Genomic DNA, 25,657 nt, shown 5'->3' with positions numbered 1-25,657 from the left:
CGGGCTGTCCCCTCTGCTCTCCTTTTTAAATCCCTATCTATCTAGTGAGTACTCAATGAAATGTTGAAGGAATGAATGGTCAGACATTGAGAAGGTTATCAGAGCATTAGAGAGCAAAACAGCCTAAAAGCCTGTCTTAGAGTGTTTGTAAAAATTCCCCAAGGGTTGTGGTGAAGTTTCAACAGACACACAAAACTTGCAACAGTGCCTGGCCACAGAAGCCTGGGCTCAGGGCAGTCTGCCCGCCTCCTCCTCGATTTCAAATGCAAATAGACCTGGGAGTTAGGAGTCCCGTCTGTGTGTGTGTGGGAGAGAGAGAAAGAGAGGGGAGATTCAGTCAGGAAGTACCCCAGGGCCACACCAGTTACTGAAATATTGAAATACCTCCATAAGGAGCCTCTGCGCACCCCACCTCCCCAGAACCTCACCATGGTCTGGCACTTAGAGGGTTAATGCCCGACTGCACTAAGGCCAATGGCCCGTAGGTGGTTAACTATTTTGAAAACCACCCCTGCTCACTGAGAATTAGAAACTGGCAGAAGTGTTTCTGAAAAGATGAGTTCTGACTAGACTCATCACAGTTTTGCCAAGAGCTGCCTCTGTGCAGTCTTATACAAGGAGGCAAGCTACTGTTATTATTTAAACCAGCCCACTTTTATCCACCAAGAACAGAACATACTGGTAATGGCTTTTTACTTCACAGAGGCACTTACAACTGCCAGCCTCTTCATGTGATACTGAAATTCAAATAGAGATGTTGAAAGCTGTGAGCTTCAGAAGGAAGGGCTGCGGTTTCCCCAGCTGTGGATTTGCTGTAAAAGGGAAGTGTGTGACTCAGAGGGACAACAGCAGGGTTGGCACCATAAGAGGAGGCATTGACACCGTGCTGAAGCTTCCTGAGGAGCTTGGGGTATAGCTGAGGCTGGTTGCTCCTGGCTATCCAGGGGAGCCCAGGCCCGGTAGGGGTCAGCAGGCTTGAGCAATCAGAGTTCCCATGTCTATAGGGGGAAGGAGAGGTGGGCATTTGGCATGCTCCTGTCCCAGCTGAAGTAAATTGACTTGGGTGAGAAGGCAAGTTCAGTTCTCAAATGTCCCCTTAGGAAGTACAAATGTTTACCTTTTTATTTTATTTTATTTTTTTGGTGAGGAAGATTAGCCCTGACTTAACATCCGTGCCAATCTTCCTCTATTTTGTATGCAGGATGCCTCCACAGCATGGCTGATGAGTGGAGTAGGTCAGAACCCAGGATCCAAACCTGTGAACCAGGGCCACCGAAGCAGAGGGGTAGAACTTTAACCACTCAGGCACAGGGCCAGCTCCAAATGTTTACCTTTTTTGTGTGTCTAATTTTTCTTTGTCACATCAACATTTTTTTTGTTTTATATATTTTTTCCAGCTTTACTGAGGTATAATCAACATTTAACATTGAATTAGTTTAAGAAGTACGACATGATGATTTGATATGTCTATATCGGGAAATGATTACCACAGTAAGTTTGGTTAACATCCATTGCCTCCCATAGTTACAATTTTTTTTCCAGTGATGAGAACTTTTAACATCTACTCTCTTAGCAACTTTCAAACATACAATACAGTATTGTTACCTACAGTCACCATGCTGTATGTTACATCTCCATGACATTTATCTTATAACTGGAAGTTTGTACCTTTTGACCCCCTTTGTCCATTTCCCCCATCCCCTACCCCCCACCTCTGGCAACTACCAATCTGCTGTCTGTTTCTATGAGTTTGATTTTTTAAGATTCCACATATAAGTGAGATCATACGGTATTTGTCTTTCTCTGACTTATTTCATTTAGCATAATGCCCTCAAAGGCCATCCAAATAAAAATATTTTGGTCATAAACCATTTAGCTCCTGAAAAAACTCACCTGTTTAATAGTTGCCTGAACAAGTGACCATAACGTACCCTACCGCGTCTCTACTGGAAAAAGAGAGGATCAGCTCTGGACATAGAGCTTTTTCCGTACTCAAGATATTTGGTATACAAGCTGATGTTCAGAAATTATTACTAGGTCAGAGTATGAACAATTTCTTTAATGGTACTTGATCCATTTTGGGGGATGCTTTGTTTATATAACCTGCCAGGAACTTCTTCCCTCATCTGGGAATCTGGCACCTCCACCTGCGGGCCCCCTCTATCCATGTGGTTCCTTGGGGAGCTGGAATGTTTTTACAGATCCCATCTCTACAACCACCTCCAGAGGTGGGCACCAGACACAAACCAGATGATTCAAAGTCCTTCCCTGGTATTTCTGAAGCTGGATCCAAAGGGAGCCTAAACCAATCCCTCCCAGGTGGCAGGATGTCAACATAATGAAACTCAGTAACAATTAGAAGCCTCCTCTTTCCTAGAGGGAAGAAGGGGGACATAACGCGAGGGTAAAGTTAATGTAAAGAGACAGAGACTAAGAGAAGACACATGGCATTTGAGTGACTGATTTCAATTGTTCCTGCATCCCTGCTCCTTCTAAGGTTTGGAAGTTCAATTTTCTTTCAGTGAATCCATTACCCTTTTAATAAGTCCCCCCCTTTGTTAGTTTTGTTGGGTTTCTAGCACTTGTAATAGATTCATATAGATAGCCCCAGGGCACTCTAGGCAATGACTACAATTTTCCCCGTTTGTTCAGCCTCCCACTCTCCAAAATGACTATTTCATACCTTCTCTTGTCTCAAATCTCACTTTCAGGAATGACTTGTTTATTGCAACAGCACTGTCGAGATCATGAAATGTTCTGTCCTAAAGCTTGGGGACACGCATATTTGACAGAACGAACACACAGTCTGTGGATAAAGGATACTTCAGCCCACTAGCCTATCTGTAGTTAAATGAACTTAGTGAAACCTGTCTTCACAGGACCAGATCTACTAGCCTACATGTATGCCCTCTGTGTCCACACTCTCTGCCTGCTCTCCTATTAAAACAGATAAACTGTCTCCGCTCCTACCTCACCTCTCCACTTAGCCACTGGACTCCATTTCTTCTCTCCTCTTTGTGGGCTTTGCTCCTGCAGTTATCCTCCATACCCTATGGTAAACTTCTCAGCCCTCTAGGACATTCCCATCAACAGACCAACACGCACAAGTATCTTCCATCTCAGCAAGAGCCTCTCTTGACCTCTCATATCCCCTGCCAGCTCCCTCTGCATCGCTGTTCCCCTTCAAACAGCCTCCTACAGCCCTTCCCTAGAGAGCTACACACTGACCTCCAGGCCCACTATCCTGTTCTGTCTCTCCCAAGCTCATTCCCACCTTAGGGCCATGACATTTTAAAGATTTTTTTAAAGATTTTATTTTTTCCTTTTTCTCCCCAAAGCCCCCCGGTATACAGTTGTATATTCTTAATTGTGGGTCCTTCTAGTTGTGGTATGTGGAACGCTGCCTCAGCGTGGTTTGATGAGCAGTGCCATGTCCGCGCCCAGGATTCGAACCAAGGAAACACTGGGCCGCCTGCAGCGGAGCGCGCGAACTTAACCACTTGGCCCCAGGGCCAGCCCCGGGCCATTACATTTTGTATTCTCTGCCCTGCAGGTTCTGCCCTGAGACTTCACAGGGCTGTCTCTCATTCATCATTCAGACCTCCTTGGAGAAGCTTGTGACCAACCCACCTAAAGTAGTCCTCCCACACTCAAATGTTACCTGTTTGCATTCATCACTACTGGAAATTATCCTGTTTGTTTACTTCATTATCCCCCCTTACTAGACTGTAAGCTTCCTGAAAGAAAGGATCTCGTTGGCCTTGCTCATCCCTGTATCCTTGGAGCCTGGAAGAGTGTGAGAGCTAATAGGTGTTCAATATACATCTCTCTAATAAAAGACATGTGGGATGTCGTTGAGATACAGGTGGGGAGCATAAGCAACCAAATCTGCAGGGAGTCTAAAGGAATTCTGACAGAGAGAAAGGCTAAGCCGAGTCTTGACAGACTAGAAACTGTCTGTTAAGGGGAAGAGAGGGGAGGGACATTCTAGACAGAGGGAGCAGCATGCTCTGCTCAACACAGGCAACACTGGTTAGTTTCAGGACCCTTGAGAAGTTCATTGTTTCTGAACTGTGGAAGGACAGGTGGGATGTGAAATTATCTCACTTAACTATGTGTCCACATGCATGTTGTCTGGAGCATCATTACAGACTAAACTCCTTATAACACAAAAACCTAGAACTACTGTATTGATAGAATATACCTGTCACCATCACAACCAGCAAAAAAAAGAAAGCAATGTACAATTGAGCGTCCAGGAAAGCAAGGAAAATCTCCATGGGCAAGAAACAAACTGGTAGCAGCTGTAAGCCAGAGTTGTCAAGTTCAAAGTAATGCCACAGCAACCTTGGTTAGAGTCGGAGAGAAGGTATCACGTCTGACTGGCTAGAGGCTTCAGTTTATCCTCCAGCTGGGGTCTTGGGGCTGGGCATGCAGGAAATTAGCACTGAGCCCCCCGCACAAAGCCAGGAACTTGAAGGGCTGTCCCATCAGTGAAGGGTGGGCTCTGCCCACAGGTCCAGAAAGACAAAGATGCTTGTCACTATCCATGGCTCTGGGGTAAAAAAAAAGTCTCCTCTGAGAAATCAAAACCTGAAACTTGTGCCACACGTGGGTTTGAATTCAAATTTACACTGCCCATGTGGTGTAGGAATCCCTAAACTGAGAAATTACGGTAAGAAATATTCCCAAGCCATTGATACTACCAGCCTGGGAGAAGGGCAAACTCCTTTGTAGAAACACTCCCAAAATGCAGGCATGTTTCCACAGTAAAAGCAATCCCCACTAAAGATCAAAATAATTACAAAACGAATGAAGAGTATACACCACCAACTTGAGATAACCAAACAATCTGAAAAAGAATATGATGAAAGAATAAGACACCATGAAAATAAGAATAGGCTAATTTGGAAAACACCAAATTGGAAATCATGAGATAGAAAACTATAGTTATTGAAATAAAAACTCAGTGGATAGGGCTGGGGAGTGTGGGAATGGGGGAGGTGGAATGGGAAGTGACTGTTAATGGGTACAAGGTTTCTTTTTGGATGGAATGTTCTAAATTTAGATTGTGATGGTTGCACAACTCTGTAAGTATACTAAAGACCATTAACTGTACACCTTAAATGAGTGTACTTTATGGTATGTAAATTATATTTCAATAAAGTTGTTAAAAAAAAACCCTCAGTGGATACTTTAAAGAGCAGATTAGGCATAGCTGAAGAGAGAATTAGTGATTGAAAAGATAAGTTTGAGGAAATCACTTGAAATGGCATCAAGAGATAGAGATGAAAAATATGAGACTGAAATATAGAGAAGAGAATAAGAAAGTCAAACGTGGATCATCAGATCTTTTCTATTAAAAAGTCATGAAGGAGAGAAGAGGGAGAATGGAAAAGAAGCTGCAGTTAAAGTGATAAGGACTAAAAACTCTCCCAAATCATAGAAGACATGAATCCAAAGACAGAACATAATTCCAAAAGAGAATAAATAAAAATGAATCCATTCCTAGACATCTGTAGTGAAATTGTAAATCATGAAAAAGAAGAAAATCACAAAAGCAATTGGAAACAACAGATAATCTACAAAGGAACAAGACTGTTGGATTTTTTTTCTTCTCCTCAAAGCCCTGCAGTACATTGTTGTGTATTCTAGTCGTAGGTCCTTCTGGTTGTGCTATGTGGGACGCCACCTCAGCATGGCTTGATGAGTGGTGCTAGGTCTGCACCCAGGATCTGAACCAGCAAGTCTTGGGCCACCAAAGCAGAGCACACGAACATAACCATTCAGCCATGGGGCTGGCCCCTGTTAGATTTCTTATCAGCAACAATAAAGGTCACAAGACAAGGGAAGAATAGAATCTTTAATATGGAAAGTTAAAATGGAAAGTTAATGTCTATGTAGAATATGGAATTCTACTACTATTCAAAATGAGGGTGAAAGACATATTTGGTCAAAGAAAGGCTGAGATTGTTTACCCTTGCTCTAATTCACAGAACTACCAGAGGAGGATCTTTGTGAAAAAGAAAACGGAACCTAGGAGGAAGGGGGGATGTAGAGAGCAACGATGAGCAAACAAGTTGGTAACAATGTGGGTAAATTTATGCATTGACTGTAAAACAACAACGAATATGTGTGTATGTGCGTGTGTTAGGGTTATTAAAAACAGAGTTGAGCTAAAGTCCTGGACAAAAACAGCACGGAGGAGGTGGTGCTGAGGCGACGATACGCGAGTAGAATTAAGGCACTCTATGGTCCTTGGATTACTTAGGAGGGTAAAGACCTTATTAAGATAATTATCAATGTTAAAGTTTACAGGTAACTGTCAAAAATATATAGGAGGTACAATTTCCAAAACAGCAGAAGGAAGACAAAGGCGAGGGAATCACTCACTCCCCTGGAAGACTGGGAAAAAGTGAACACGGAGAAGCATGGGAAACAGGAAGTGTTCTCTCTTCATTTGTCTTCATTTGTCTCATTGACTCTGTGAGAGCTGGCATCCTGTCTTGTTTCTGCACCCTCATATGTATAGAACAGCACCTGACACGAAGAAATTGCTCATTAAATGGCAATATGGGGTATTCTCCTTTTGTATTTTTTATAAGAAAAATATCACCGCATTTCTAACACCTTTGAAAACTAACTGGGTTGAACATTTCCCCATTAATTTGGTAGGTGGATGTAATTATGTCTATCTATAACTCTTGCGCTTTTTAAAACTGGGCTCTTGATATTTCTAAATTTACTTTTAAAAGCTCTTTATAAAAGACACATCTTCACCCTTTGCCTGTCTTCTCTGCTATTCATTTTATCAGCTTGTTGCCTTTTAAGTTAGTGATTTTAGTTTTCAATTTTTACAGAATCAAACCTTTCCATCTTTATTTCTTCTATCGGTAAGTTTAGAAAGTACTGGTTTTCAATTATCTCCTCACTTCAGTTGCCTTTGACTATGGAGAACTGTTAAGTTCTCTGTTAAGGAGAATGTGTTTAGGACACGTGTGGCCACAGGCTGGTGTGATACAGCTAGGAGATAGAGGTTGGTCTGAATTTAAAAGGACATCAGCCCAAGAATCCAGAAGTATCCTGACCCTGCCACATTTATTACAATTATAAAATATGAATATTGGAAGGCTTAAAAGCTGATACATGTCTGGCTTAGGTTTTTTAAATTCAACACAAAAGGTATCAGCCTACTGAAAAGGCAAGATTAATTAGAAAAGAGATTCTCACCAAAAGATGAGGTATTCATCTTTTTACTACTCCCAAATGTTTTCCTAAAACAGCTTTCATAATTTTGTTTAAAGGCATTAGTAGAGAAGAATAATAATTTTATTTTTTGAGGAAGATTAGCCCTAACATCTGCCACCAACCCTCCTCTTTTTGCTGAGGAAGACTGGCCCAAAGCTAACATCCGTGCCCATCTCCCTCTCTTTTATTCAGGACGCCTGGCACAGCATGGCTTGATGAGTGGTGCATAGGTCTGCACTTGGGATCCAAACCGGTGAACCCCGGGCTGCTGAAGCGGAACATGCACACTTAACTGTTGCACCACCAGGCCGGCCCCCAGAGGCAGATTTTTAAAAACTTGCATTACACAGAAAAATTGGACTCACTGATGTATACAAAGTGACATACATCTTTAGGTTTCAGAAACTTGGGGACCAGATTTTGATTAATGATGGTCTCCCATTATTACTGTTGCTCTTCTGAGCATTGTTAATCTTGCTGAAATCTTCGATTTCAATGGCCTGCAGGACATTTGTATTGTCCAATATAGTAGCCACTAGCTACTTGTGACTATTTAAACTTTTTTTTTTTGAGGAAGATTAACCCTGAGCTAACATCTGCTGCCAATCCTCTTCTTTTTGCTGAGGAAGACTGGCCCTGAGCTAACATCCGTGCCCATCTTCCTCTACTTTATATGTGGGACGCCTACCACAGCATAGCTTGCCAAGTGGTGCCATGTCCGCACCTGTGATCCAAACCTACAAATCCCAGGCTGCCAAAGCAGAACGTGCAAACTTAACTGCTGTGCCACTGGACCGGCCCCTCAAACTTTTTTTTTGAAGATTTTATTTTTTTCCTTTTTCTCCCCAAAGCCCCCCGGTACATAGTTGTATATTCTTAGTTGTGGGTCCTTCTAGTTGTGCCATGTGGGATTCCACCTCAGCGTGGCTTGATGAGCAGTGCCATGTCCACGCCCAGGATTTGAACCAAGTGAAACTCTGGGCCACTGCAGCGGAGCACTCGAACTTAACCACTCAGTCACAGGGCCAGCCCCTATTTAAACTTAATTAAAATTTAATAAAATTTAAAATTCAGTTCCTCACTAGCCTCAAGTGCTCATAGCTACATGTGGCTAGCAGCTACCACACTGGACAGTGCAGATATAAAACATTCCTGTCTTGCGGAAAGTTCTGACGGACAGCTTTGCCTTGTCTTTCAGAACTCCCAGGTGTCTTCTGGGCTGTGTCTCCACCACCGTGACTCTATTTCAATGGAGCCCTCTCCTCCAATTTCATTCTTTCAGATACATTCTTGCTCTCCCTGCAGCTCCACACTGACTCTTCTGAAAATGGGGGCTGTGCACTTACTCAATAAACATTTACTAAAAAGTACTTACTCAGTGCCATGTGAAGGGAAATGAGGCACATATAACTCTAGTGTGACTGACTCCAGTTCGGGTGGCATACAGCAGACCTGCCTTCCCTCTGCTGTCACCCTTCACCCATTCTGCCTATTTAGTCCCAAACTGCCCTCTTGCTGGTGATGGAGGAAGAGATGAAGAGCCACGTGTGGACACATCACTGATCAAATGCTACTTAAGGCCTGCAATCCTATCTGGGCCCATTTTTCACCTAGGGTTGCATACAGGTATTTTTGTCCAGTCAAGAGCTTCTCACGGCAACTGGAAGACAGTAACTACATATATTTCTTCAATATTTGTCACAAGTATCAGTTTAGAGCCTTAATGATAACTGCTTTTATATAATACTAAACTACACCAACACTGGGGCTGAGCGTTGGCCCAGAACTCTCCCTAGAGGAAACCAGAATATGAACTGAGTATTAAAGATCGGGAAATTCTTGTCGATGTTCCTAACTGAAATAGTTCTGCTTACAGACGAAAGGAAAAAAAGCATGCTTAAGCATTTCAGTAAAGTGTCATGCCATCTGCTTTCAAATGCTTCCTAGCAAAAATATAATACAGATAGAGCAAATATTAGAAACTTATGTTAAACGTAGGCAATGAACACGTAAGTGATCAAGGTACTGGTCTTTCAGCTTTCATTATGTTTAAAATTTTTCATAAGTTGAAAAAATACGGCATTCCACTGGCATATCCTGCAGGCTTCAGTGGTTTTTAGTAGTTTGTTCCTTTTTATTGCAAAATAGTGCTCCACTTGTATGGGTATGTCACATTTTGTTTCGCCATTCACCAGTTGGTGGGCATTCCGATTGCTTCCAGTTTTTGGCTATTCTGAATAATGCTGCAAGGATTATTCACATACAAGTCTTTATGTCGGCTTCAATGGTTTCACAAATAAGCTTAAAACATTAACAATGTTTAACAAGAAGGGCTTGTGCACAGGCCTCATGCAGTAGTGCTATTTTTCAAGCCTCAAGTTTGATAAAATCAGAATGACCAGAACTTTCAGAAAAGGTCTTCCTGGCTAATTTAGTTTTCTGGTGATGTGAGGGTTTAACATGACATCTTTTTGTTTTGTTTCAATGTGTCCCTGAATTCTGCTTTTGCAAACGCAAGAGAGTGAGCCCAACAGTATCTCATAGATGATTAAAGACTCTGCAGGGTCTCCCACTGACTGAACAGTAAGCTGCTGTCCAGGACTGCAGAGAACAATTTCCAGCAGAATGTGTTGATCAGGCTCTGAATCTCTAACAGCATGAGGTTGCTTTCACAAGTAATTTCCTAATATGAGCAGTTTTTAAAAAAATCTGCTTCTAATCATCTCACTCCCATTCATTAGCGCCTACTTACGCCATGCACTTTACAGACTTGAATACTGTCGGGCAGCGCACAGACTCCTGGCACACAGGTGGGCACAGCAGTGATAATGGTGGCGCTGCACTGCTCTCTCACCATATAGCACACGCGCCTGGTCTGGAACTTAGGTCTGCCTCCCAGGCTTGTTCTTCCTTCCACTGCTTGGTGCCAACCTGCACCTGTAATTGCCCTTCTTAAAAAATAATCCTGCAGAGATCAGGAGTAAGTAGTTTGTTTTCAGTCTGATACCAGTACCAGCTGATACGCTACCAAATTCTTGCACTAATTTCTATGAAGCAAGCTGACTTATCACCTATGTATACTTACTCATCTGAGATACTAACAGTAGCTACCATTCATTGGGGCATAATATATGTCAGACACCAGCAGGTTCTTTCTAGTAATTTTCTCTTTCAATATTCTCAAAATATCTATGGGATGGATACTACTATTAGCCACATTTTAAAACTGAGAACACTGACGACTGTCAAAGAAGCGAAGTTGCCCAAGGATGCCAAGTTGTCAAGATTATTTCCTTCATATACTGATCAAAAATATTAGTGACCTAGAAACCATGTCATTTCAGATTTTCAGCATTTATAAAAAGAAGACTATTTTATTTTTGCTTTGGGCAGCAGCTGACATAAAACGATCTAGACTTGTAAAGCCAACTTTGCTGTTTCCTCAACCTTTCCCTTGGATCATGAATTCTTTTGGAGCCAACAAGTGCTCCAAAGAAAACTCCCTAAATTGTTAAGAAACAGGCAGGCATCCCTTCAGAAAAATCAAGACTAGGATGTTTAGCTACTAAAGTGTTACCCCTAACTAGCCTCAGATCGCACAGCTTCACTGGAGCAGCTCTGGAAGGGGTGGGCTCCCTCCCTGCAAATCCCTCCCATCAGAGAACACCTGCAGCCCAGCACAAGCTAGAGGTTTGGACTGGAGGCCCACACGAGGAGACTCAAAGTCTTCAGACCTTCGCATCCGGCCTGTGAAGGAAAATTCTTAACTTAGGAGGAACATAGGAAGTGTTTTAGGACCACTTACTCCACATCTACATTCTGCAACAAAAAAAAAGCCTGCAATAGTCCAAGAAAAAAGGCAAAGAACCCGTCTACCTCAAGGCTATGGGCCCCGCAACCCTTAGCACAGTTATCGTCAGGTGAAATTGCTTCCCATGGTGAGCTTCTTCCCTGTCTCCTGGGTTAAGCACAATGATGCCAAGGCTCGCTCTCAGTCATTAACACTCAACACTATCACCCCTTCTTTAAGAATTTCAAACAACGATACAGGTCTGGTTTAATTCTTCCTTTTGCATTTAGGTAAGACTGTTGTTTCCCATACCAGTTTTACATGATCTAGGTTTTTTGTCTTTTTTTTTTTGAGGAAGATCAGCCCTGAGCTAGCATCTGCTGCCAATCCTCCTCTTTTTTTTTTTGCTCAGGAAGACTGGCCCTGAGCTAACATCTGTGCTCATCTTCCTCTACTTTACACGTGGGACGCCTGCCACAGCATAGCTTGCCAAGCAGTGCCATGTCCACAAATGGGAACCGAACCGGCGAACCCCAGGCCAGCGAAGCAGAACGTGCACATTTAACTGCTGCGCCACTGGGCCAGCCCCTCTAGTATAGTTCTGAAAACCATAAACACATTGAAATTAAAACACAAAATGTTAGGAATCAAAAATAACACAGGGGCCAAAGACCATGGTATGAGGTAGTCCATAGCGTAGTTTATATGCATATCACCCTGCCTCATCCTTCCCAGAGGCAGGCTCAGGAAGCCACAGGGAGCCACTGAAAGGCCTCTTCAAGATGACATGGCCATCACCGTCCAACTGTCAAGTTTGAAACAGCAACCTAAACCAAGACCAAGCTGGGCTGTTCTATCCAAAGGAAGCCCACGTGTCTTCTGCAACAGAATTTCTGTGCAGGTGAGCCCCAGCCCCAGGACAGTGGTGCTGTGCTGGGGAGGTGGCTCCCTGAGCAGGAGAGTGATGTCTGGAGATTAATATTGAAAGCTGCGCTTGGTCTGGATGTCATCAAGAATCTGCTGTAGCTCCTCATCTTCAAACCGCCCCTCGAGGCTGCAAGAAGAAAACCAAGAGAAGTGAGTCTTAGTGATAGACGATGTTCCCACGCTTCTTTAACGCGTGCTCAGCTTTGAGCACCATGGGCCCACTTCTCCATTTACCCCCAAACACTGACACCTTTACATTTCAACCATATTTCTTTCCTGCCTTTCCTTTTAAAAACATTATGAAGTATTTCAAACATATAAAAGGTACAGAAAATAAGTAAACTTAACTTGATTTAGATTTCTTTACTAAATATAACAGGAACAAACTGATGGCTCTGTATGCGCTCCCATCCCAATATCTGCCCCTCCTTCCCCAGAAGTAATCACTATCCTAAATTTGGTATTTATCATTCTTATACATATTTCTAGACTTACTATATGTACATGTAAATGCATCTATAAGCAATATGCAGCAGTTTCTAAACTTTATAAGAAATGGCATTACAGTGTATGTATCCTTCCGCAATTTTCTTGCTCAAACATCATTGTGGCACTTGGAGGACATTATTCCGTGTTGTTCTAGTTCATTAATTATTTCACTGTTATATAATAAACACTGATCACACATGATTTAGTCATCTATTCTCTTGCTGACTGAGACTGTTGTCAAGTTTCTGCTGTCACTAGCAACGCTGCAACTCCAAGGCACTAACACTGGAACGCGCATCTCCCTTTAACCCGCACGAGATGCTTTCAGGGCATGTACTCAGGAATCGATTCTGGGGTCATACGGTACATTCATCTTTACTACACGTAGCTAAATTATTCTTCAAAGAGACTCTACTAACTTGCACTTTTTTTTTATTAAAGACTGGCACCTGAGCTAACAACTGTGGCCAATCTTTCCCCTCCCTTGCTTTTTCTCCTCAAATCCCTCCAGTACACAGTTGCACAATTTAGTTGTGTGCCCTTCTAGTTGTGGCAATGTGGGATGCTGCCTCAGCGTGGCCCGACAAGCAGTGCCATGTCCGAACCCAGGATCTGAACATGTGAAACCCCGGGTTGCCGAAGCAGAGCATGTGAACTTAACCACTCGGCCATGGGGCCGGCCCCCTAACTTGTACTCTCAGCATGAGTGTATAAGTTTCAGATGTTCCACATTTTTGCTAACAGATGGTATTTATAAGTCCATCATTCTCATACTCTTAAAAAAGGTACTCTCATTCAATGTTGGTGACATCTATCCAGATTTTAAATGCACACACCTTTTATTCATTTATTTAATTTCCTATTTAATTTTTTTTTGGTGAGGAAGCTTAGCCCTGAGCTAACATCTGTTGCCAATCTTCCTCTTTTTTTTCTGTCTCCCCAAGTCTCAGTACACAGCTGTTTATCTTAGTTGCAAGTCCTGCTAGTTCTTCTATATGGGATGCTGCCACAGCATGGCTTGATGAGCAGTGTGTAGGTCCATGCCCAGGATCGGAACCAGCGAACTGTGGGCCACCGAATCAGCATGTGCGAACTTCACCACTACACCACCAGGCCAGCCCCAGCGTGCACCTTTTAGACACAATAATTCTACTTGTAAGAATTTATACAATACACACAGAGCCTATCACAACTGGTACTAACCTTGGGATCAGAGCCTTGGACTCCTCAGCAGTCTCTGGACAAAGGTTGGCCAAACAGGCCAACTCAAACTTATGAAGCTTCTTCTGAAGCAACAAGCTGATCATAGCAAAGAAAATCAAAACAAACAAACATCAAATGATGAATAGGAAACAGAAGATCAAATGTAGCTAGCTTCAAGGAAGAGAAAAAGTACAGCACTTGCAACCTTTCCATTATGGTTAGGCTGGCTGCAAAACCGTACTTTCAAATCACTTCCTGTTCCTATTCCTGGAGAACAGGAAGTTACAACAAAATCAGGCAGAGACAATGAAAGTAAAGAGAGCACACCAGGGCAGAGAACCCTTGCTATGATAAGTTTTGGAAAATTACTACATACCTCAAGGACTATACCACCTTTCCCCTAGGAATTTATTTTGTTGCTCTCTGCTCTTCCTACCACTTTTTCTTGCTTCCTTTGATTATTAATTATATGTCAAACACATGATGTTATATGTTCCCAAGCTATTAGGTATTTTGACTTAAAGTGTGTAAACTGCATTTTATCTTAAATGTACTTCTAGTTCAAACTGTATAAAAGAATATTGTCACTACAAATCATAACTTGGATTTTCACGCATCTACCTGTTAAAATAGAGCTCATCCACATTAAATTTGGTTTCAGAGAGGACCTTAATTATGCATTCAGAAACAAAACATTTACTGTGCTTATCAAACTCTATTACAAGCACATGAGTTATTGTACAAAATTTAGAAAAGACAGAAAGATAGAAAATAAAAGCTACCCATATAGCTACCTAAACAAAATCAACGTTACCATCCTAGTACACCATTCCAAACGTTTCTCTATGTTTTGGAATATAAACTCACACATTCTGTTTTGTAACTTTTTGTCACTTAATAAAGCTATTTTCATTTGGTAAAGAAAATACTGTAAACTTAGATAGGAAGAGGTTCAATAATATAGCATACATATGTGTGTGGAAGGATTTGTTGTAAAATGAACACATGCTCTTTTACAAACAATACAAAAGAAAATGCCAAAATGGTGAAAACAACCTGAAGTTCTACCCAGAAATAATCAGTGTTAACATTTTCTTGGAGATCCCTTTCTCTTCCTCTCTTTATAGAATATTTCAAAACAAAAGGAATCATAAAAAATGTCATTCTGTAACTGGCCTTTTTCATTCAACAGCAGCTGTTTTCCATGTTAGTACACATATAACTCTACCTTAGACACAGCATTCCACTGAAAAATGCCACAATTTATATATCAAATTTTCTGCTGTTGAATATCTCAGCTGTTTCCATCATTTTAAATGTTTTTTTTTTTTTTTTCTTTTCTTTGCTGAGGAAGATTCGCCCTGACCTAACATCCATACCAACCTGCTGCAGGAGATCATAGCAGCATTCTTGCTAGGCTGTAAGACTAGGCTGATACCAGATTGCTTGTGCCTTGGAATCAAAGGCTGGAAGGAAATATCTTATCGAGCATGAAGCCAAGGGGCTTAGGAACACCAGGCCATTGCAAGAACAGAATGCCATCTCCCTACCTTGCTGACTGTTCTTAAGATACTCCCCAAGTGAATGACCCGAGATGGGCTGGTGTGCTTTGGGGGGATGAAGAATAGAACCTTTGGACTTTGGCTTGCGTGTCCCTGCAGGCATGAGTTCCTGCTATTGTACATGCTTGAGATTCTTTACCCTCAAATAAATACGTGGTGATCCAAGGGACCTCACCTCAGTCCTTGAGGCTGATTGTCCCATCCCACTGAATAATATAGATTGTGTTCTGTGTATTAATTCCATCTGCCCCTTCGGCTGGCTGCCTAGCTGGTCTCAGCAGCACCAACCTTCCTCTATTTTTTAGTATGTGAGCCACCACCACAGCACAGCCACTAACAGAGCAGTGTAGGTCCACACCTGGGAACTGAACCTGGGCCACTGAATTTAACCACTAGGCCACTGGGGCTGGCCTTTTAAATGGTTTTTGAAGATCACTGTAAATGCATACTACTTTGTGCACTTGATTAGAAAAGAAAAACCAAAAAACAGTAATCAAAGATTGGCACCTGAGCTAACATCTGTTGCCAATCTTTTTTTTTTCTCTTCTTTTCCCCCAAAGCCCCCCAGTACATAGTTGTATATTCTAGTTGTAGGTCCTTCTGGTTGTGCTATGTGGGACGCTGCCTCAGCATGGCCTGACGAGTGGTGCCATGTCCACCTACATCCACGATCTGAACCAGGGAAACCCTGGGTCACCTAAGCGGAGCACACAAACTTAACCACTCAGTTACGGAGCCGGTCCTATCACCGTGTCTTAAAGATAAATTTTTCGGACAATTCTTTTTTTTCAAGGAAGATCAGCCCTGAGCTAACTGCTGCCAATATTCCTCTTTTTGCTGAGGAAGACTGGCCCTGAGCTAACACCCATGCCCATCTTCCTCTACTTTATATGTGGGACGCCTACCACAGCATGACTTTTGCCAAGCAGTGCCATGTCTGTACCCAGGATCAGAACTGGTGAACCCCAGGCTGCTGAGAAGTGGAACATGTGCACTTAACTGCTGTGCCACCGGGCCAGCCCTCTGACAATTCTTAAAATCTAAGATCATTTTATTAAGCCCCCTCACACCAATTTCCTTGAGGATTTAGAATTTAGAACGGCACCAACTGTATACATTAATTTGGGAAGAACTGACATTTTTTCAACGTTAAGACCTTTTATTCATGAGTGTGTAATCTCACCTTCATTTACTCCGGTCAACTTTTAGGCCCAAGTGTTTCTAGTTTCACGTGGAAGCTCTGCACATTTCCTTCCAATCTTTTCTCCATGCACACACTCTCACTTTTAGAACAGATTATATACTTCATATAGTTTTATCACCTTCATTTTCTATACACTTAACATATGTGAACATCTTTCATTTTCTGTTACAATTTTTTTTTATGCTCTTTTGTTTATTCCATGAAGATGAGGCATGAGCAAGACACAGTGTAATCCTTGAGATGCTTACACCTCAGTGAAAAAGACAGACATACAACTGGGGATATGTTCTAGAATAGAACCATGAAACAATGCTGTGGGATCCCTGCAGAGGGAGGGAGATGGTCCAGCCAGAAGGACTTGGGACAGATTCCGGGGCAGGAGTATTCTGAGCAAGGGTTGGTTTGAAGGATGCGTAGGGACTGGCCAAGTAGGGGGAAGGGAAAGGAAGTTTTCCAGACACTTTTCAGATTTGTAGAGTGGAGATCATAATTAGAAGCCTCAGAAAGTTGTTTGAGAACAAATGAGATAGTATGTGTGAAAAAACAAACTTGGCAAACCATCAAATCCAAGAACATGAAGCTATCTATCAGCATAGGCAGGCTCAGAACTGTGCTGCAGAAACACACCGGTTGAGTGTAGAGAATGGCAAGGGGGTGGGGGAGACAGAGAGTTGAGAGTCTCTATCAGATGCCACTGGTCCTACCTGGGGAGGGACTAAGCAAGGGGGAGGAGAAGCAGAGAGGAACGCTCAGGATGCTGGGAGAAGAGAGTGTGCCTCCACATCGCCAGGCCCCCCAACGTGCTTGGCGCAGTGCTTCTTGCCTAGCAGGCTCGAGCGATGCTGACTAAGTAGATGAATGACAGGAGCAGCCCCTGTTGCCTGATCAATACATACATACAGTCTCCCACTGTGTGATCCAAGTGGGAAGAGGACAGCATCAGTATGACACAGTGCTTCACTACCTTGGAATTGGAAGACTCGTTGTATTGGTGGCATTCCATGTCACCCCACATGGAATTAGGCATTTTGCTTTCCTGGGAGACTCCAGGGCAGTAACACTGGGGGGAACATCATCCATACTCCTCTGCTGAGAGCTGGCAGAGCAGAGGTGTCAGACAGGGATGAGGGTGCAGAGGTGGGCACACCCTTCTCCAGGGGTCTCCTCTGACCTGTTGCAGCTGGTGTGCCCTCCTCCCTGATTTGGACATGGTACCATGTTCATCCCGAATGACATAAATTGATGGATTTCAAATCCATTTGGGTAGCAAAGCACCTGGAAGTCATGGTGCTTTGTGTGGAATGCCTTGAAATACTGATAAATTTAATTCCATTGTGTGAAACAGGAACACTTTTGTTAGCAGGAAAGCCAACTACATTATATGTGCATTATGTTTCAGTCACAAACAGAACACAGGCTGTCAAGTTCATCAATGCCCAATGCCTCAGAGGCCCTCTGCTTTCTTTTCTCAGTGAGCGGCACCACTGGCCTCCCAGAAACTAAGGTACAAATCCAGAGATATCCTTGACTACTTCTCCTTCTGCTTGCCCACATCCCCACTCCCAATCCACATCTATCCAATGACCAAGCTCCATGAAATTGTCTCCAAAGTTAGCTCCTGATTCTGAACGCTTTTCTCTGTCCTCACTCCCACTAGTTTCTTTCAGACAACCACCATCTCTCACCTGAATTACAGCATCAACCTCACCCGCCTCCAAGTCACAGCAGCCAGTGACTTTTCTAAAACACCAATCCAATGGAGTCATTCCACTGCACCCAACTTTCAGGGGCTCCCAAGCAGTTTACAAGACCCGATCTGACCCATGAATGGCCCTGCAGTCTAATTTTCCCCAGCTTCACTGCCATATTCTACATTTTTAGCCAAACAGAATTATTTGCTCTTTGGGATTGTGTTGTGTTCTCTCTGGCTGGAACATCTCCCTTCTGTACCACAATTTTTTCTTTTTCCTTTTTTTTTGAGGAAGATTAGCCCTGAGTTAACTACTGCCAATCCTCCTCTTTTGGCTGAGGAAGACTGGCCCTGAGCTAACATCCGTGCCCATCTTCCTCTACTTTATACGTGGATGCCTACCACAGCATGGCTTTTTGCCAAGTGATGCCATGTCCGAACCTGGGATCCGAACCGGCGAAACCCAGGCCACCGAGAAGCAGAACGTGAGAACTTAACCGCTGCGCCACAGGGATGGCCCCATACCACAATTTTTAATGATAATATAGGAGCCCATTGAATGAATTTTCCACAGTTTATTTAATTACTGTAGAATGTTTAGGTTGTGTTTTTGACTTTTGGCTATTATAAATAGCTCTCTAAAGAGTATCTGTGTATATACATCTTTTTTTTCCACCTGCTTTTCCTAAGGACAGCACATCTCAAACATGTTCACCAGAGTAGAACAAACAAGTGTTCTCAGGTGACCTGGGGACATAGGCTCAAATGACTCTGCAACCGCAAAGTTGTCAGTCTCATGATTTAACGCAATAATTCATATACATTTTTTGTTTTACTCCACAATATGCTGGCATCTGTTTGCTTCAATGCAGAAATGTTTTAAATCACTCATCATCAAGTGAAACTGATACTTTAGCAAGACAGGATGTTGTTCCTGGGTCTCATATATGCCGTAGCACATCACAGTTTCCCATGGTACACCCAACCCCTGTGAGAAACAATGCCCTAGGAAAAGATGCCAAAAGTCCGTCATGTTTTGAAAGATAAAGCAAGGATCCAGAAAGAACACTTCTGCTTTATATTTACTAACATATAAAGATCTCTAAGACATTTCAGGTGAATAATAAATAGGGCCTGGCCTGGTGGCGTAGTAGTTAAGTGTGCACGCTTTGCTTCAGCAGCCCAGGGTTCGCAGGTTCAGATCCTGGGCACAGACCTACACACCACTCATCAAGCCATGCTGTGGCGGCATCCCACATTAAAAAAATAGAAGAAGACTGGCAATGGATGTTAGCTCGGGGCCAATCTTCCTCACCAATAAATAAATAAACAAACCCATGGAAAAAAACAAAAGAAAATAGGGGCCAGCCCTGTGATGTAGTGGTTAAGTTTGGCATGCTCTGCTTCGGTGTCCCAGGTTTGCAGGTTTGGATCCTGGGCATGACCTACACCACTCATCAGTCATGCTGTGGTGGAGGCTCACATATAAAGTGGAAGAAAACTGGCAAGGATGTTAGCTCAGGGCTAATCTTCCTCAGCAAAAAGCCCAAAACTCCACAGAACAATGCCATGTGTTTTTTATAGCTGTATATACATATGTGAATGCAGGGGGAAAGATCTAGAGGGCTAACAACAAACTGCTAACAGTAGTTACTTTGTGAGGAGACAACTGGGATGTGGGGTATAAGACAAGGTGGCCAAAGAGGATTTAGGCCTTAGAAGCAATTTTTAAATTTTTGACAAAAACATTATTTTATTTACATTAAACCTACAGACGACAGCCATGGAGGTGGGGCAGGGGGAGGAAGCAGCATTCCACCTGCAGATGTCCAATAGTCTGGACTGACAAAAACTTTCTTTTAGCACTCACCTACGGACACTGGCAATGGTCTCTCTGTTTTTGAAACGACTGAATCGGGCAGTGTAGTTTAAAGTTTTCATGAAGACCTCAGAAAGTTCCTGTTCATCCTCTGCACTCTCATTCTGTTGCTTTCGATGCTCCAGAAGCATATGAACTTCTGAATTTAGAAGCGTCTCAGCTGTTTCAAACTCTATTTGTGAGAAGCATAAATGTCAGCTGAAAATATTCCTTCAAAAGTCAGCTTCCAAATGTTCATTTTACCTCTGAGACTAACAGCAGGTCTCTGTGCCTGCAGGAACCCAGAGGCTTCATATCCCACAACTCTACCTTCATCCAGACTTGGGCGCCACCAGCCACAGTGGAGGCCATGAGATACTAAAATTTAGCTCATGTGGGCTAGACAGTTTCTAATGTTAAAGAACCTGATCTCAACATGTTAATAAATAACGACACATCATTATCCTAATTAGGCCAGTTATTGATTTCAAAATAGAGCATAACCAACAATTATTTCCCTTTAGCTTGCATGAGCTGATAAGGTTTATATTTCCATAATGTTAATATACTCTGAATTTTAAGAATTATTACATGTTACAGAGGGCCAGTGTTCGGAAACACAGATTAATAATATAGCCCAAATTCTATTTTTATACTTGTACAAATCTATAATTTGCCCCTTCACTCAGTTCACTGCCTATTATGTACTACCAGGCATTGGGCTTGGCGCTAGAAGTCCCTACTCTCTGGATTTCATAGTCTAATACAGTCTATCAACTGAACCTAATTCAGCTATTTACCATGGCACAGATCTCTTGCCCTTGATACTCATTTAAAACAATCCTCTTGACGAGTAAGAATACCTACAAGCAATCTTTAAAAAACTAGGTTTGAAGGAGAAAAAGATACTCATGGCTCCTTAACGTAATAAACGGTAACCTTTTCCTCTATTTTCAGAATAACAGTTAAAAATGGTATCCTGGGGCCAGCCCTGTGGCCAAGTGTTTAAGTTCACGTACTCCGCTTCAGCGGCCCAGGGTTCGCTGATTCAGATCCTGGGTGCAGACCTAGCACTGCTCGTCAAACCATGCTGTGCCAGTGCCCCACACAGAACTAAAATGACTTACAACTAGGATATACAACTATGTACTGGGGCTTCAGGAAGAAAAAAAAAAGGGGAAGATTGGCAACAGATGTTAGCTCAGGGTCAATCTTCCTCACCAAAAAGAGAAAAACAAATGGTATTATCTCCTTGGGAAGATGATCATTTCCCTTACATTCTCATAGGAGTATACCTCCTTAATACTTACTACAAGGTATTAGAGATGGTTTTTATCTGCCTTTCCCTTATCAGCGAGCTCTCCCAGAGCAGGAACCATCCACAAACACGAATTCATGTTTATAATCCCACAGCGATGAAGAGGAAGCAACAGTGAGAAGAATCCAAAATCACTTGCGATTTGGCATTTGCCTGTGGTGTACGTTTACTATCGGGGAGCTCACCAACACCTCTCTCAGAATAACGCCTTCCCATTTCTTGGGCCAGGCAACAAGAGCTTCTCTCTCCTTTCACAACAGCCTACGTGGGAAGCTGGCGAAAGGCAGGTTGGGTCAGGAGGAAACTGCTTTTACTTGAAAACGTTTTCATTGCTACTGAATATAATCAGCACACAAAAGGTATTTTCCACCTGAGGGCAGCAGTGTGAACAAGAGGAAGCTCCGAGCTAATTCCAGTCCAAGGGGCCAAGCTGGTGAGGACAGATGAAGGAACCACTGCCCCACAGCAATGAGTGGACAAGGCATTCAACATCAGGACCGTATGACTCCAAATCTCTGATGCGGGAGTAACAAGTGACATAAGAAAAAAAAAGCAGCAGCAGCTAACTAGCAGGTGAGTCTCAGCTTCTGACGCTGCAGCACTAATATAACCTTAGAAAATGGAAATTAAGAGGCTAAATAAGACTTACTAAAAAGAATTTAAGGCTCCTGAAAAATCAGCCAAACTTAGAGATGCCTCCCTTTCTACACTAAACCAAAGTTATCTTTTTTTTTTTTAAAGATTTTATTTTTCCTTTTTCCTCCCCAAAGCCCCATGGTACACAGTCGTGTATGTTTAGTTGTGGGTCCTTCTAGTTGTGGCATGTGGGACGCCGCCTCAGCATGGCTTGAGGAGCAGTGCCATGTCCGTGCCCAGGATTCGAACCGGTGGAACCCTGGGCTGCTGAAGCGGAGCTTGCAAACTTAACCACTCGGCCGCGGGGCAGACTCCCAAAGTTACCTTTTAAATGTAGTAGGATGGAACTTTCAGGACACCAGGAGACTAGTCACCATCCCTATTCCTCACTGAGAGCAATGCCCAAGTACTATGGATACATCACCCTCACTCCTTTCAACCAATGAAAGGTCAAGGCAGCCAAGCCGTGCCTTTGAGGACAGAGGAGAGGGGTGCCTGAGACCCACCGTGGAGCCTTGGGGAAAGCATTCCCAGGATCTGGCATCAATCAACGTGGAGAGAAGGAGTGGTTCAGGCACTTTTTTGTAACTACAGAGAAGCAACCCAAGACCTCTCCCCATGGCTAATCCCAACAAACCTTTTTTAGGTGACCATAGACACACACACACTCACATATACAGACACACACACACACACAGACATATTATACATCATTTATTTGGGAAACAAAAGGAAATAGATCAGGGATTATGCATGTTATTCTCCCTCTGTGCAGATATTTTAAGAACAATAGCCACGATTTATTAATCTCTGTTCCTGTAAGAAGGAAAACAATTCCTTGGTCAGTGCCTCATCTGGGAATTTTCTTGAGGATTCTTTATTACAATCATTAATAAATGTTTTATGACAAGGGTGGTGATTTCAGATGGTCTTCTTATACATTTTTCTCTCTAGAATAAAATGGTTTAGGGATTTCTTTAGTTGTGGGAGGGAGTGACTGGGATTAAATCATCTTTTTTGGAAAAAGTGGCTTACTTCCTAATTATATACAGCTGCTGTTAATTACATCGCACTGATGCAGGACAAATTTTAACTCTGGGCAAACATGCTTGTGAAAACTACCACTACAAATACCCAGAAGAGGGGCCGGCCCAGTGACACAGCGGTTAAGTTCGCACGTTCCGATTCGGCGGCCTGGGGTTCGCCAGTTCGGATGCGGGTGTGGACGTGGCACTGCTCAGCAAGCCATGCTGTGGTAGGCGTCCCACACATAAAGTGGAGGAAGATGGGCACGGATGTGAGCTCAGGGCCAGCCTTCCTCAGCAAAAAGAGGAGGATTGGCAGCAGATGTTAGCTCAGGGCTAATCTTCCTCAAAAGAAAACAAAACAAAACAAAACACAAATTCCCAGAAGCTTGCAATCATCTCATCCATTCTTTCAGTCCTAGAATGAAATATCACACATTTGTTTACTTTCCATCCTATAGCAAAGACTTTCCTTATCTTTTAAGTACTTACTGTTAAGTACAATATATCTACATACATTCTGAAATACTTAATAAACATTTTATATGCCTATATCAGCTGAGAAGTTAAAGACAGATATTTAGAACTGATACACTGTTAAATGATAAGATCTAAAATCTAATTATACACAATTCAATAAAATGTTCATGTGTACCAGCTGCTACCTGGTTTTATTAAAACAAACATTTTCAGTGTTAAAAAAAACACTAAATAAAAAGCACGTAGATAAAACTCAACTACAAAAAAACTGGCTTAATTTATCATGAAATTAAGAAAACTAGTTCCCTCCTAGTTATTACACCTTAAAAAAGAAACAAACGGGCTGGCCCAGTGGCCAAGTGGTTAATTTCATGGGATCCGCTTTGGCAGGTGGCCCAGGGTTTCGCCAGTTCGGATCCTGGGCGCAGACATGGCACTGCTCATCAAGCCACGCTGAGGCGGCCTCCCACACAGCAGAGCCAGAAGGACCTACAACTATGTACTGGGGGGCTTTAGGGAGAAAGAAGAGGGAAAAAAAGAAGATTGGCAACAGATGCCAATCTCTAAAACAAAAAGAAACATATTTCCATTATGCCAAAAACTTCTACGAAGCTATTCTTCGAAAACATTTGACCTCGAGTCTACGAAATAAAAAACCGGAAGCAAGCTATATGTCTATTAATAGATAAATAGCATTATGGTACAATCATTAAGTACTATCTAGCCCTTTAAAAAAATAAGACAGTTCTCTACAATATATTGTCAATTTTTTTAAAAGCTATAGGATTTCTATAGCATAATTCCAGTTTTGCAAAGAAAAAAGTGTACACGTATATATTATCGATGAATAAGCATAAAATGAGTCTGGAAGGATAAGCACTAAAATGTTTACAGTGCTTCCCTCTGGGGGAAGAGGGTGTGGAGTTTCACTTGTTGCTGTGGATACAATTTCTAAAACAGGAGGGTATTGTTAAGGTTTCCCCCACTTACTTCATGTTCTTCGGTATCTGTAAGATATGGTAGTTTAAAATCTGAAGCTTCCTGCTTATCGTGGGTTTCTAAACTACAAGGACAGTACATTCCACCGTGCCGAGGAAGTTCCCCGACATCGAAATGCGCTCTCCTCCCCGCCGTCTGCCAGCCTACATCTACCAGATACAATGAACAGTGTATCAGTTCTAAATATGTTGTCTTTAACATCTCAGCTGAAATAGGCATTATCAAACGTTTATTAAATACTTCAGAATGTATGTAGATACACTGTACTTAACAGTAAGTACTTAAAAGACAAGGAAAGTCTTGGCTGTAGGATGGAAACCAAACACTACCCAGGCTCCTCTGAGCCCTCTTCTCGACTAGGCCTCAACTTCGGCCCATAAAGACTTGAACAAAACACTCTCCTGATTTCTAACCGCTCACGGCCGCATCCCTAGGATGGCCCAAGCCCCTTTAAAGCGCCTGCCCGTGAAAACGCAAGGCCGCTAAAATAACTTACTGTTGGCTCCAGCCAACACCTGCAGAGAGGGTCCCTGTCTCCCAGCCCAGGGGCAGGGCAGGGGCCTAACTTCCATAGGCGCCAGTGAACAAACGGGTTTTAAGTGGACCAACGACCCCCTCCCCGCTGCCTGTAGTTTTTCACTTCCCTGACTCTACCGAACCCCACTATTCCCTCATGCTCCCTTTAAAACGCCAGATCGGTCCACGCTGGACTGCTTCCCCGCCGCACCAGAGCGTTACTGACTTCCACCTGCCCTGCCCACTTGGCGGGAGCCGGCTTTGCGCTGACACATCCCGCCAGCACCCTCCGGCTATCAGGTAAGACAAGCGACTTAAACAGGCACAGGAGGCCGCCAGGGGGCAGCGCGGGCCGGGTGCCGAACCGCGCCGGCCGTCTCTCGAGGCCACGCGTCGGGGCGGCCGGGCCTCCCGGGCCCGCATCCCCTCCTCCGGCCCTCGCCGCCCGGGGACGGCCGGCTGCCTGCCGCAGCCAGATCTTGGTCGGGCGCGGGCGACGCCAGGCCCGCGGCGACTAGGTAGCACGGCGGGGGCCGCCGGGCAGCCCCAGCCCCACCTTTGGGAAAGATGAGCTGTGAGGCGTCCTCCTCCACGTCGCCAGCCCGCGGGTCGCTGCCGCCAGCCGCCATCGCCCCGCCGCGCGCCGCCACCCACGCCGCCGGAAGCGGAAGCGCCCAGCCGCCCGCCGCGCTGCGGAAGGGGCGTGGCTGGG

General features: G+C 43.4%; 1 protein-coding gene across 1 annotated transcript; it reads right to left on the bottom strand.

Annotated features, from left to right (window-relative positions):
* Positions 1–9,358: 9,358 nt before the first annotated feature.
* On the bottom strand, positions 9,359–25,657 carry POLR2D (RNA polymerase II subunit D). Its single transcript, XM_023622639.2, has 4 exons — positions 25,502–25,657; positions 19,984–20,164; positions 13,658–13,753; positions 9,359–12,092 (listed from the first exon to the last, which is right to left on the bottom strand). Exons 1-4 carry the CDS (start codon positions 25,572–25,574, stop codon positions 12,014–12,016), a joined length of 429 nt encoding a protein of 142 aa, XP_023478407.1. The 5' UTR covers positions 25,575–25,657; the 3' UTR covers positions 9,359–12,013.

The sequence above is a fragment of the Equus caballus genome, chromosome 18 (assembly GCF_041296265.1).
Source record: "Equus caballus isolate H_3958 breed thoroughbred chromosome 18, TB-T2T, whole genome shotgun sequence".
Taxonomy (NCBI): Eukaryota; Metazoa; Chordata; class Mammalia; order Perissodactyla; family Equidae; genus Equus; species Equus caballus.
Note: the sequence above shows the minus strand (reverse complement) of the source record. Positions and strands in the feature narration are given on the sequence as shown.

Coding starts and splice junctions, on each gene's coding strand:
- POLR2D (XM_023622639.2), bottom strand. CDS start 25,574: ATGGCGGCTGGCGGCAGCGACCCGCGGGCTGGCGACGTGGAGGAGGAC. Junction 20,165..25,501: donor ACAGCTCATCTTTCCCAAAG/GTGGGGCTGGGG, acceptor TCTCACAAATAG/AGTTTGAAACAGCTGAGACG. Junction 12,093..13,657: donor TCCAAGGCTCTGATCCCAAG/GTTAGTACCAGT, acceptor TTCTTCTTGCAG/CCTCGAGGGGCGGTTTGAAG.